Here is a 12,688-nt window from a genome sequence, read left to right on the forward strand (position 1 = left end):
CACAACCACAGATGTTAGTTGCCCCAAATATTCTATTACCGAATATTCCCAGCACACTTGCCCCGTGCACCTCTCAGGTACTTGACATCTTATAAATGAATATACCCCAAATGATAAATCTCTAAAAGAGCTTTTGGGGCACATGTTGATCCCACTTGAGCAGGCTGAGTGTGCCGCCCTGTGGGGACCGAGAGGGAGGAGCAGGGACTAAACTGGGGCTGTTGATAGATCCCTGAGCCACTTAAACCAGGCAGGAGGCTAAGACCCCCTTTTACCTCCGCAGGGGTTATAATAGGCTGGTTATTAAGAGGACTTAGTGTGGCCAAGGGTGGTGAGGTTTTAGCCTGACTTATTGGCAAGAAATTATTTTAGTTCTGTTACATTTTAAGGCTTATTAACAAGTGAAAGGGAATAAAGATTTGTGATTTTGATGTTTGCAAGATCACAATTTTGATGTTTAAAAAAAAAATTGGGTCCATAATGGGCAATATTTTAAAGTTGTTTCTACTTTGCATTAAATATGTCTAAATTAATTGGTTAATTTATGGTTATTCACCAAAAAACAAAAAGTAATAATTGTTAGAAATACATAATTGAGATTCATTTCAATTCAGTCTATGCTACAAGGGATGTAACAATAACTGAAATATCACACACACAATAATATCATGGACCATCAACACTGTTTTAAGAGGAAAAAGTAGCATATTAACAGTTTTGTTAGCCTCCACAAAATACCACAATTAATATCGTACCATGAGATGTACATCGTGAAAATATTGTATAGAGAGATTTGGATATTGTTACATCCCTAATCGTGAGCTTCCCCTCCATATCATGAGCTTTCCAATGATATCGCAATAAATATCGTACCGTGAGGTTCATACCATGACAGTATCGTATCGTGAGACTTGAATATCGTTAAACCCCTATATGCTACACAATTTAGGTAAACCTAAATGTGAGGTGTTTTTTTTTTATCTGTTTATCTTTATCGTTCAGTAAATGTTTTGTCTGAGGAATGAATATAAATGACAGCTGGAATAAAAGGAAATGTAAGATTTCACTCTTGTTTGGTCACAGTTTTGATAGTTGTGAATACTTTATACTTTGATTATGCGTTTTATATATACACACGCACGCACACGCGCACACACACACACACACACACATATATATATACACACTATATTCATTCATAAGGAAAGGCAGAAATGAGTGCTGTATGCTGTGAATATGAGTTATATTAGGACATGTTTATAGAGCAATTACCTCAACAAAATAATCCATGTTTTACATAAGATGTCTTTGCCACATAAAATCAATGGTGTGAATAGATTTGTTTTGCATGTCCTTCGAGTTCGTACCAAGTAAAGCATTAATGGACGCTCACGTAATTGAATAACAGAATGTGATTATAAAATGTAGCTTTCAGAGAAGAGGATTTGGCTATTATTAACCAGGACACGGTGTGCAAAGGCAACATGCGTTAACGTGGCCTCCTCTGCTCTTCTTCTAGATACTCTGTGGTTGGTTTTATTGATAAGAACAAAGACACTCTGTTCCAGGACTTCAAGAGACTCCTCTATAACAGGTACGCCCCTCACCCTACCTCCTCGCCCACCCCCGTCTGCACGCTCCTCCAGTATTTCACACATACTTTGATTACATTACCTGCATGAATGACACAAGCCAGTACACCTAATCTCCTCTCTGCGGGCTCTTAACCCCCCTCACCATTTACCCATTTTTTCTGTTACACACACTGAATATAAATGTGGTCTTTTACAGTGGGAGGGTGTGTGGTATGTACAATGTATACGACTATAGTATATATTATAATGGTTTTGTTATAAATAAAGGCAGTGGTAAATGAATGAAAAAATTTACCATGTTTCTTAGTCTTCATCTTCATACTGTCTTAGTGTTATGTGTAAGTATATCGTAGTTGCCTTTTCCCATTCTAATACTGTGATTATACTCTACTGCAGACATGTCAAACTCAGGCCCGGAGGCCAAATTTGGTCCATGATATAATCATATTTGGCCCACGAGATCATATCAACTGTGTATTAGAGCTGGCCCGCCGGCTACAGATAGACTATAGAGATATTATTTATTAAAAAATGTGTTTTTATTTTATATTCAGCTTGTTCTGGATTCAATGTTTAGGCAAAACTATTACTAACCTAACCAGGTTATCATTCAAAATTAAACCCACAATATGTCACTTTTTTGCCTTGTTCCTTTGCCTATAATCTTAATAAAATATAAAATATAATCCACTATTTGTGAATTTTATAAAACTGCTGAAATTGATCAGCATGGACCATCAACTTAACATATTTTCAACAGTTTCTTTTTTATATTTTTGTGTATGGAGACATGCGAAACTGCATCATAAAATTAAATCAACTTAAAGTCCTTTATAGAACACAAATAATTAATATAAAATGTAAATGTATAGTAAATCCATGTTTTATATTTCATATGATAATAATCTTCTGTGCAGTTCCAACTCGGTGCTTAAAGGGATGTGGCCGGAGGGAAAGCTTCGGATCACGGAGGTCACCAAACGACCCCTCACCGCGGCAACGCTCTTCAAAAACTCCATGATCTCACTGGTGGAGAACCTGGCCTGCAAGGTGAGGGGGCAGGTCTCTTAGCAACCGCAACAACTGTAAAATATAGCGAGCCTGGATTAGTCTTATCCACTGATTAAATTCACCGTCATTTGTTGAAATTAAAGTAAAAGGGGCCAAAGGTGCATTACATACACTGTATAATCAAAATCACACGCAGGATTATAACATTACACTGTGACACAAGTGACCTTTTTAATAACGGCTGATTGCTGCACAAGTTTTAAAAAATCGATGTTTTAGCGGCATTAAATGTTATGAACCTTTTTCATTTTTGTGCACACCAGTTCAAATGTATACATGTTAATAGGAGAAAAAAATCTGCAAAATGAAATGTGATAATACTTGTATACTTTGGTTTACCTCCTGACTTACCTGGAGTTGTGTTTTGTTTCATTCACACATGTTTGAGTACCTTTTACCTTTTGTTTAGTAGAAATTGGAAATTCCATGGATGAAATTCTCCAAATCATTGTAGTAAAGGTGTATGAAGTAGAGCCCGACCGATATATCGGCTGGCCGATATTATCGGCCAATATGGGCACCTGGAGACATATCGGCTATCGGCCGATATGCTTGCTGATATGGGCCGATATTTCACGTGGGCATGTTATACCTCGTTATAAATCTTAGACTCTCTACATTATGTTCATATAATCCAATTTATAGACAGATAAATGTCCTAATATGTGGCTCCGCATCAGTATTTATTTGCGGTGTAATTTGTCTGTGTCGGTACTGTCCCTGAACACACCCCAGAGTCACGTCACTTCACTCACGTGCTATTGTTTACACCCGCAGCGGTGCGCAACACTGAGATTATATTCTTTTTACGGACAATCGTCTTGAGTCTGGATTAAAAGGACTTTTATTAGTGCAGACTTGTGATGTGAGGAGGAGCCTGTGTGAGCGGTGAGTGTTGGAAATATGTTAACTTTGAAGCTAGTTAGCTGTTAGCTGCTGTAGCTCCCGCACATAAACAGGCTGTTTTCTATTGGTCTATTGTAAAGTGACTATATTGGCCGTATATTTGTTACTGGACCTGTATTGATATGTAAATGAGCTGTGAATAGACGTGTGAATGATCCACATTTATGCATATAATTAATTACCGCGGTGCGCACGTTTTTACGGCTAAAGGCTAATAGCGATAGTTTACTAGCTAGGAGTTATGGGTCAGTCGCGATCGAAGCAGCTCTTAGAGCCGGCTCCTTGAAGCGAACAACGGGAGCATGTTTCTTATTGGGAGCTGTGTTTTCTCTTTGTCTTACTTTTTCTCTTCAAGCCGCATGTAGACCCTTAGTTTGACAGCAGCAGCGGCTGAAAACGAAACTTTCAGAAATCTGCGTGTGCATAGGATTTAAAAAAAAAAAAAGTGCATATTTGGCTGCAGTTCAGCATAAAATGAATAAACCAGGACTAGTCTTGAGAGAGAGATAGAGACCAAGTCCCGACACTCAGTCCTGGTTCAGTTCTGGTTTAGTCCTGTTTCACACATGGTTAAATCTGTTTTAGTCCTGGTTTAGTCCTTTTTCAGTCCTGGTTCAGTTTTAGTTTAGTCCTGCTTGCAGCAAAACAATCTCAAGAGTCGCTTGGGAGCCGAAAAAGCCAGCTGCTTTAGTGAGCCGAGCCAAAAGAGCCAGTTCTCCAAAAAAAAAAACTGGAATACCCATCACTAGTAGCTAGAATGTGATGCAAAAATGCCATTAGGCCAATCTACTGTATGTAAATATGATGTAAAGAGTCAGAATAACAATAAATGTTGCCTAAATAAACCCAATTTAGAATCCACTAGAGCCAAACCTAAGTTTTTTAAACAATTCAATATTTACAGTGAATTTTTACATCACTAAATATATCGGCGATTATATCGGCTATCGGCAGCGCCAACTCCCATTATATCAGTTTCATATCGGCCACAACAAAATCCATATCGGTCGGGCTCTAGTATGAAGTTTAAAAACACAGTGGAGCCCTTTGTGTATTACCTCATGACATCATAAGGTGGAACACAGTGTTTTCCGTATCATAGAAGAGGAAGGTATGTTTGTGATGTGGAAACAACATTATAACATAGATCAGAAAATTGCGTATTATTGGCCCTTTAAATGTAGTGTTTTGTAATTTCTGTGTAACAACAAAATGTTTTTATTTTATTTATTTATTTATTTGAAAAGGGACAGTGCCCATTAATCAACATCAAAACAATGTAAATGTGCCCGAGTTAGCTGAGCTAATTTGCATTGGTAGTCCCTGTTTCACTATAGGGCGTTAACAAAGATTGTACCTTTCATCAAACATAACTCTGCCATGAGATACACAATGATCACTGTAGTATTATTATTATTATGACTTTACATAATAATTATTCACTGACTGTAAACCCCCCTCTCCTCCAGGAGCCCTATTACGTCCGCTGCATTAAGCCCAACGATGTGAAGTCCCCCCTCCTGTTTGAGCTGCAGCGCTGTCAGCACCAGGTGGAGTACCTGGGTCTGCTGGAGAACGTCCGTGTGCGCAGGGCTGGGTTTGCGTACAGACAGACCTACCCCCGCTTCCTACAGAGGTACACAACCAACAGGGGATGATGGGGAGAATTATGTATAAAAGTAAACTTTGGACAAATATTTGGACACATAATTTCATTCAGTGTTTTTCTTTATTTTGACTACTTTTTACGTTTTAGGTACAGACAGAAGACATCAACTATATGAAGTGAGATATATGGAATTATGTAGTTAAAATGTGAATAAATATTACAGAACTAAATACAAAATATTTTTGGAGGATTAGTATATTATATAGATTTATTAAACATTTTTCTTTGCTACATAATTCCATAGATCTTGCTTCATATGCTGTATTTGATGTTTTCTGTACGTGTATAAAATGCAAAAAGTCAAAATAAAAAAAATAAAAAAATTGACTGGTCATGTATATCTATGTCAGTGTTTAGCGTAGTCACCCACAAACATAAAGGTGAAGACTTGTCCCTGTTCAGGTCAATACATGCTATTCTTGTGTCCTTGGGCAAGACGCTTTACTTTTCTAAGTATATGTTGTTTGTGACGTTTCCTACAAAAACACAGCAGGGGGCCATGGGGAAAGTCATGTGTAAGAATAATACACTTTAATCAAGGTCTGTCACAATAACAAGTTTATGTTTAGATGATAATATTGAAACTAGGGGTGTCAAATTATCGCGTTAATTGCGATTAATTAATTAGTTATATTTAGCGCGTTATGTTTTTTAATCGCGTTAATCTAATTTTTAATCTCTAACTTTACTGTTTCTGTATGCGAGTTGCTTTATTAGAAAACCTGTTTTTATGTGTTGTTGAGACAACAACACACACACACACACACACAAAAACACATTTATACATTTTTTTATTTCGGTAATTCCATTCATTGCCAGAAACCCACACAAAACGCGCGCAGTAAGAGCGATGTAAACATCATGTTAACGTTGGCGGCGTCAGTCGCACAATGGACGAGGTCATCGAGCCAGTAGAACAGAGGCAGCAGCGCACAGGTAAAAACACATTAGTGTCTTGGAAATTATTCTCCCGACGTGAAATATAAAAGAAAATAACAAATATAAAATCATCTACAACTTAAATGTCACTGGTGAAAACAACCTGCATAGGGTCATGATGTCTACACTATTGTCCTATAGTGACCTGCCACATGAGGGGACACGCACACAAACACACACAAACACACAAACACAAACACACACAAACAAACACACACCTTCATCATCGTCATTAACCTGAGAACACGCTGACCACGTTTCCTTCCGTAGACACTGCGCGGACACCGCTGTCCTCCCGTGAGCCGCGTGTGGATCGTGTTTTCTCGCTACGCTGCGTAAACCGCGTTTCCTCCTGTGCGCCTCTAAACCAGAACTAACACCAAGACTAAAACCGGGACTAACCCAGTCCAGGACTAAACCAGAACTAAAACCAGAACTAAAACCAGAAATAAAACCAGGTCTAAACCAGAACTAAAACCAGAACTAAAACCAGGTCTAAACCAGGACTAAACCAGGACTAAACCAGGACTAAACCAGAACTAAAACCAGAACTAAAACCAGTTCTAAACCAGGACTAAACCAGGACTAAACCAGATCTAAAACCAGAACTAAAACCAGAACTAACACCAGGACTAAAACCAGGATTAATCCATTCCAGGACTAAACTAGGACTAAAGTAGGACTAAAGCAGGTCTAAACCAGGACTAAAACAAGGACTAAAACCAGTGATCTCATATATAAAGCATTTCTCTATCAATAATATTTTTAATATGGTTAAGGAAAGACTGGACTTTTTATTGTCTTTAGACAAAAGTTATTATGTTCAGATTTCCTCGTCTTTGCTACTTTACAGCAAACAGTTTCTTATTCATGGAGACTTGGGCTCAACAGCCAAATTGGAGAGATTTGTTAAACAATAAATGACTTTATAAAGTCACTTTTTTTTTATCTATATCAGTCTTTTGATCTGCCACAATAATGTAATAATGAATTTAAATGAAAATACCTCAAATTGAAGGCTTTTCTCAGCAATTTTAGGTGAAATTAAAATGAGATTAATTAGATTAATTAATTACAGATCATAATTAATTAATCTCTCAATTTTTTTAATCGCATGACAGCACTAATTGAAACCAAACCATAAAGGGAGAATTATCCTCAAAAACTCTTCTAAATGCACAACATTGTTAAAAAAAAATGAGCTGTAATAAATAAATGGCTATCAAAGTAGTTTACTGCCAGTGAGCATGGGGAATGAATGAATAATACATGAATTTCGTGAAGCAAATTTGAGGAGAAGTGTATGTATAAAACTTATGGATATACTTATACATTTGATTGCTATTACAGTATTATATGTGTTATTATAGAACCACAAAAGTTGGAATTATGCAATTAGGAGTAAATTTAGGATGTTTTAAAAGTGTACTGTGTAACTTTTTGATGGGGGGGGTCCATCACCTGCTTGTTTCTATGGATATGTCATTGCTCTGCCTGGAATGTTCCACAGTATGACATTAAACAGTTCTACCTTACATTTATTTAATTACATGTGGTTTTATAGCTCAAAACTACCTAAAAAACAGGTATTCTGACTATGAGCGGGGTTGCCTCTCCACAGATTTGACCTGTAACTTGGTCTGGTTTGATCTCCATGAAGATAGAAAGGATAGAAAGGCATTTGACGGTGCCTCCACTAGAAAAGTTGCACAGTGCACCTCTAAGTTGAAATAGTAACATTCTTATAACCTATGTTTAGAAGAGATTATGTTAAAATCTCATCATGAACGTTATTTTTAGTTTTTTAGTTTAGCTGACATCTGTATTTTAAAATGTCCTGACTGAGCAGTTGAAGCTGACACTGGAGTATGAGATGGTCTGTCCTAACTGCAGAGAGCACATTTGTGTTACATAATTCTAATCAGTTGCTATTTAATCTGGTCCTGGAGCTAATCAAACAGATCCATAGACACCAAATGTAACTCAGCACTTTGATTTTTTAAGTGGAAAATGTGCAAGCTTTTACGAGGCCTGGGGATGTGCAGCAGTAATTGTAAGTTCCTTATGCAAACCACTCGACCTTAAAGAAGACCTTGAGCCTGCTGTAGAGCTATAATCTATGACACCTATGGCACAGGTACAAAGAAAAAATCTATGTTTTAGCTGCATTTACGTTTATGAACCTTTTTAATTTTTGTGCTCACCAACTGAAATGTATGCCAGTCAGTACATTAGAGAAAATACACCCAAATGCACAATAAAATATAATAATGCATACATTTAAACTGTTTACATATTAACTATTTGTTTTTACTTTTTAAAACAAATACTTACATTTGTATACTTAGACCTGCTGAAATGTTAGGTATATATAGGGTATATATTTCTGTTTAATCTGATCCTGGATCTAAACAAATAGGTCCATAGGCCAGAGGTGGGGACTTGCAAGTCTAGACTTGAACTAGAATCAGACTTTTGTCACTATTTTTAGGACTTGAGACTTGACTTGATGAAATGGACTAAGACTTGGGACTCAACTTGGACTTGACGGTCAGTGACTTGGGACTTGACTCTGCCTTGAGGCCTGTGACTTGAGAAGACTTGAGAAGCACTTTTAAATCTGAATTCGTTCTGTTCCGACCGTAATGATTCACACTAAGATCCTGTCAAAAATTAACATTTTTGCAACTCTTATATGCTCTATAAGTACTCATATATAAATATACTATGATTTTTTTTAAGCACAACTTATCTTAAATGTTATATAAATTGCAAAAATCTAAGCTATATTTGGTACTTTGGTTTAAAGACTCAAAGACTTATGGCCTTTATATGCCTGTATTTGACTTGGGATTTGACTCAGACTTGAGGACAAAGACTTGAGACTTGCAAAATAACGACTTGGTCCCACCTCTGCCATAGGCGCCATTGTCAGTGTAATATGTCATGTTTTTTTTTTTTTTTTTTTTCATTTACCCATCTGGCATCTAAACCATCATTTTTTTAGAAACAAAACCTTGAAAAACATTGACTTTCCATGGTCCTAATTTGTATCTTGGCTGGGTTGTGTTGCATGTTTCCTTGGAGATAGTTATATTTAATGCCATGCCATACTATGGGGAAGTCTGCATGGAAAGAAGCAGGTGGCAGTCTATTCACTAGAAAAGTTACATGATGCATCTTTAATTTTTTTATGTGGCCATCGTTTTGATATAGATATGGACTATGCTAAAACAACCCAGAAAAATTTTAATTTTACAATAATTAGTTTAGAAACCAGTTTTAGTATCAAATAGTATTTGGGTAATATTTTCCCCACCCTACATGGCATAGTGAACCACATAAACAAACTCTTTAAAATTGGTTCGGCCAATCCGGTTTTCCCCAGATGTCCGTCCTACCCACTGACCTCAGCGAGTGACACGCTGTACCAACACAGAGGATTAAGTAATGAGTTTTTGCATAACCTCTCATCTTGTGCCAATCCCCCTCGCTGGTGTCTTTGGACTTACATCACACGCACAGTACTGGGTCAGTGTGAAGTGACAAGTAATTGCGTCCCTCTCTCGTCTCTGAGATAATGTTTTCTTTCAAACTGTGTCAGTTCGGTCTGAGAACAACCGTTTTAAGTCACTCATTCACAGAGTCTCACAAATTGAATCTTAGTACAAAATGTGTCCATGTTGTCCCTGTAGAGCGGGGCATCCAAACTATGGCTAAAACGGCTCTCAGACCAATTTTACCCTATTTCCATCTTCCTGTATTGCGTGCAGTTTAAATGTTGTACTGCAATATTTTATCAATCATTAATTTAATGAATCTGTGTACTTAGAAATTCAAATGATGTTTAAAATTAACTAAATATACATTTTATTGATAAAAAATTGTTGATCTATGCATAATAACATCTTTCATCCTATAAAAGTTGGCTATTTCCACGGCTGAAATCATCTTCTGACCAGATCTTCCTTGAAAAAAATATCTTGATCTCAGCTGTGTTTTCCTGGTTAAATACAGGTTCAAAACGTACCTGAACCATAAGCCCAACCTGCATAAAATACATTTGGACCCCTAAATATCATGTGTTAATGTGATTTTCTTCTCTTATGTTTTGGTAATTTATTTTCATCTTTACTATGCATTATTTCAAGATATGTTTTATTTATTTTAGATACAAGATGATCTCAAAGTTCACTTGGCCCAATCATGATTTGGGTTCAGACAAAGCAGCGGTGAAGAGCCTACTGAAATCCTGTGGGTTTGAGCACGACGTCGCGTACGGCAACACCAAAGTCTTCATCAGGACCCCCCGCACCCTGTTCAACCTGGAGGAGCAGAGGGCGGAGATGGTCAAGAGGATTGTCCTGTTTCTACAAAAGGTAAGAGCAGCTCTTTTTCAGTCATCATCTTATTCATATTCGCCATCTGTCTATCCATGGGTTTCAGAATTGTGAAATATTTGGATCATTGCTATAGAAATTAACCATTTAAAACAAAATATTATATCTTTTGAATGGGAAAATGTCCTCAAAATGTTTCATATAACAGGAAGCTGAAATCCATGAGTAAACCATAAGAGTAGTATGGTTAAAGGGCCAATATTATAGTTTCTGGTCCATATTATAATGTTGTTTCCTCATCAAAAATATAACTGAACTGAACTAAAGGTAAAAGGTAACTAGCTGTTAACTTAAAAACTACCTCTACATGACATTACAAGAAGGAAAATGGCATTCTGAGGTTTGGAGATGTAGAGAGACCAAAAAGGATTACATGTGTTAAAGGGTTAAGAAGTGTGAATGAAATAAACCACAACTCTGGGTATGTTTTTGATGAAATAACAACATTCTAACATGGCTTAAAGCTCACAAGAGTTAATTTTGCACAATGCAGTACCTTTGCACACGTCATTTCCCACATCTCAGGTCCTAGGTTCAATTCCCATATGATGATGTGCCTTTCTGTGTGGACATTGCCTGCACCATAGGTTTTTATTATATTACTCCAGTTTAATACCTCTAAAACATGCACAGTCTTTCTTCATGCTTCATTAAGACTAATTATATGTAGTTATTATAAGTGTTGCCAGATAATCCCCTGGCCCCCCTGTTAACAAGATTCCAAATCTCTGTGGAACTGTCCTTAATTAATAAAGGAAATAAAAATATTTAACAGAAAAAAACACAGTAGCAAACTGGTACATTGTCTTAGAAATGATGCATGGGTTGAGGTGCACAGATGTTTAGTTTTGGTGAGGATTGCGGTACTGTAAACTAAGAGTCTTTGGTCAGTGGGGAAACCAAAACAGGAACTTATAAAGAGGCGCTAACACTGTCTATCCATAGACTATGTAAATGGACACAGCACAGATAGGAAGTGAGTATGGCGGGATGTATGGCTCCACCGACTCCAGGTCCAATTCACTTTGTATTGAAAAACCATTGCCTCTCTCTCTGTAACTGCTCATGGAACTGGCTCCAAATTCGCCCCATAACTGCGGTGAGCTTCATTTGACTGGAGCTGAACGCTATGGGTGACATCGCACTCTGTTAGTCCAATTCTTTATACATCTATGCTGCTATCATCCCCACACACCCTCTAGTGTTTTAAAAAAATAGTGTCTTAATCCACAGACTGGACATAAATGTAATTGTTAGCCTCATAAATCTATCATTCATAATGTTATCACTCCCAGCGCTGTGTTTCCAGTGGTGAGTGCCACTGAGGCGACTATTAAGTGATTAGACGCCTACCACACAGTCATAAAAGATCTGATTTATCATCTCTGAATCATGTCCACATTTAAATTCAGCCTCTTCATTTTGCATTTCAATCACCTCCGAGCCTTGGGTCCACTTATACAAGCTCTAAGTATTTCTAGACCACATTACATCGAGCTTGGATACCATTTTTGCTGTGTTCCTTTATCAAGGACACTTGCCTCTTTCTCAAACTTACTGAACCTGCGCCCACACAGTTTATATTAAATAAAATACACGCTGGTCTTTTCACACGTTCTTCTCAAGGGCTCAACAATGTTATTTTTATCCCAGGTTCATTATAGAAACACAAACTTCTATATTTTAGACCCAGGTTTTTAAACCTCCACCAAAATGTTGATACTGTAGCTGCACATTTTAGGATTGTGACATGGCTTATTTAAAACCCACTTGTACTTTTCGGTGGGGTTAATCAGCTATGGTAAAAGAAAACATCACAATAGTTTTTATTTAAAATTGTGATCACTTGAATCAATTATTTATTGTTATTCAAAGAGACTGAATATATTCTGGTATTTTCTGATCTGTGTTATAAAGTTTGCTTGTCAAAAACATCCCTGTAGTTGTGTTTCGTTTCATTCACACATGTTTTGACACACAAGCCCTGAGTTCTTCCACTGTGTTTTTAAACTCCATACACCTTCACTAGACTCATTTGGATAATTTCAGACCTGGAATTGCTAATCTCTACTGAAGTAAAGGTAAAAAGTAGCTGTTAACTTGAAAAC

General features: G+C 37.1%; 1 protein-coding gene across 1 annotated transcript in view; it reads left to right on the forward strand.

The window, feature by feature from the left end:
• Nucleotides 1-12,688, forward strand: part of myo1d (myosin 1D) — a 157,488-nt gene that overhangs the window by 58,871 nt on the left and 85,929 nt on the right. The window contains exons 13-16 of the mRNA XM_020918134.2: nucleotides 1,520-1,594; nucleotides 2,513-2,645; nucleotides 5,042-5,208; nucleotides 10,352-10,559. Coding sequence (XP_020773793.2) covers nucleotides 1,520-1,594; nucleotides 2,513-2,645; nucleotides 5,042-5,208; nucleotides 10,352-10,559 — 583 coding nt within the window. The remainder of the gene's footprint in view (nucleotides 1-1,519; nucleotides 1,595-2,512; nucleotides 2,646-5,041; nucleotides 5,209-10,351; nucleotides 10,560-12,688) is intronic.

The sequence above is a fragment of the Boleophthalmus pectinirostris genome, unplaced genomic scaffold (genome assembly GCF_026225935.1).
Source record: "Boleophthalmus pectinirostris isolate CB_2022bp ecotype Guang Dong unplaced genomic scaffold, ASM2622593v1 HiC_scaffold_14, whole genome shotgun sequence".
NCBI classification, from domain to species: domain Eukaryota; kingdom Metazoa; phylum Chordata; class Actinopteri; order Gobiiformes; family Gobiidae; genus Boleophthalmus; species Boleophthalmus pectinirostris.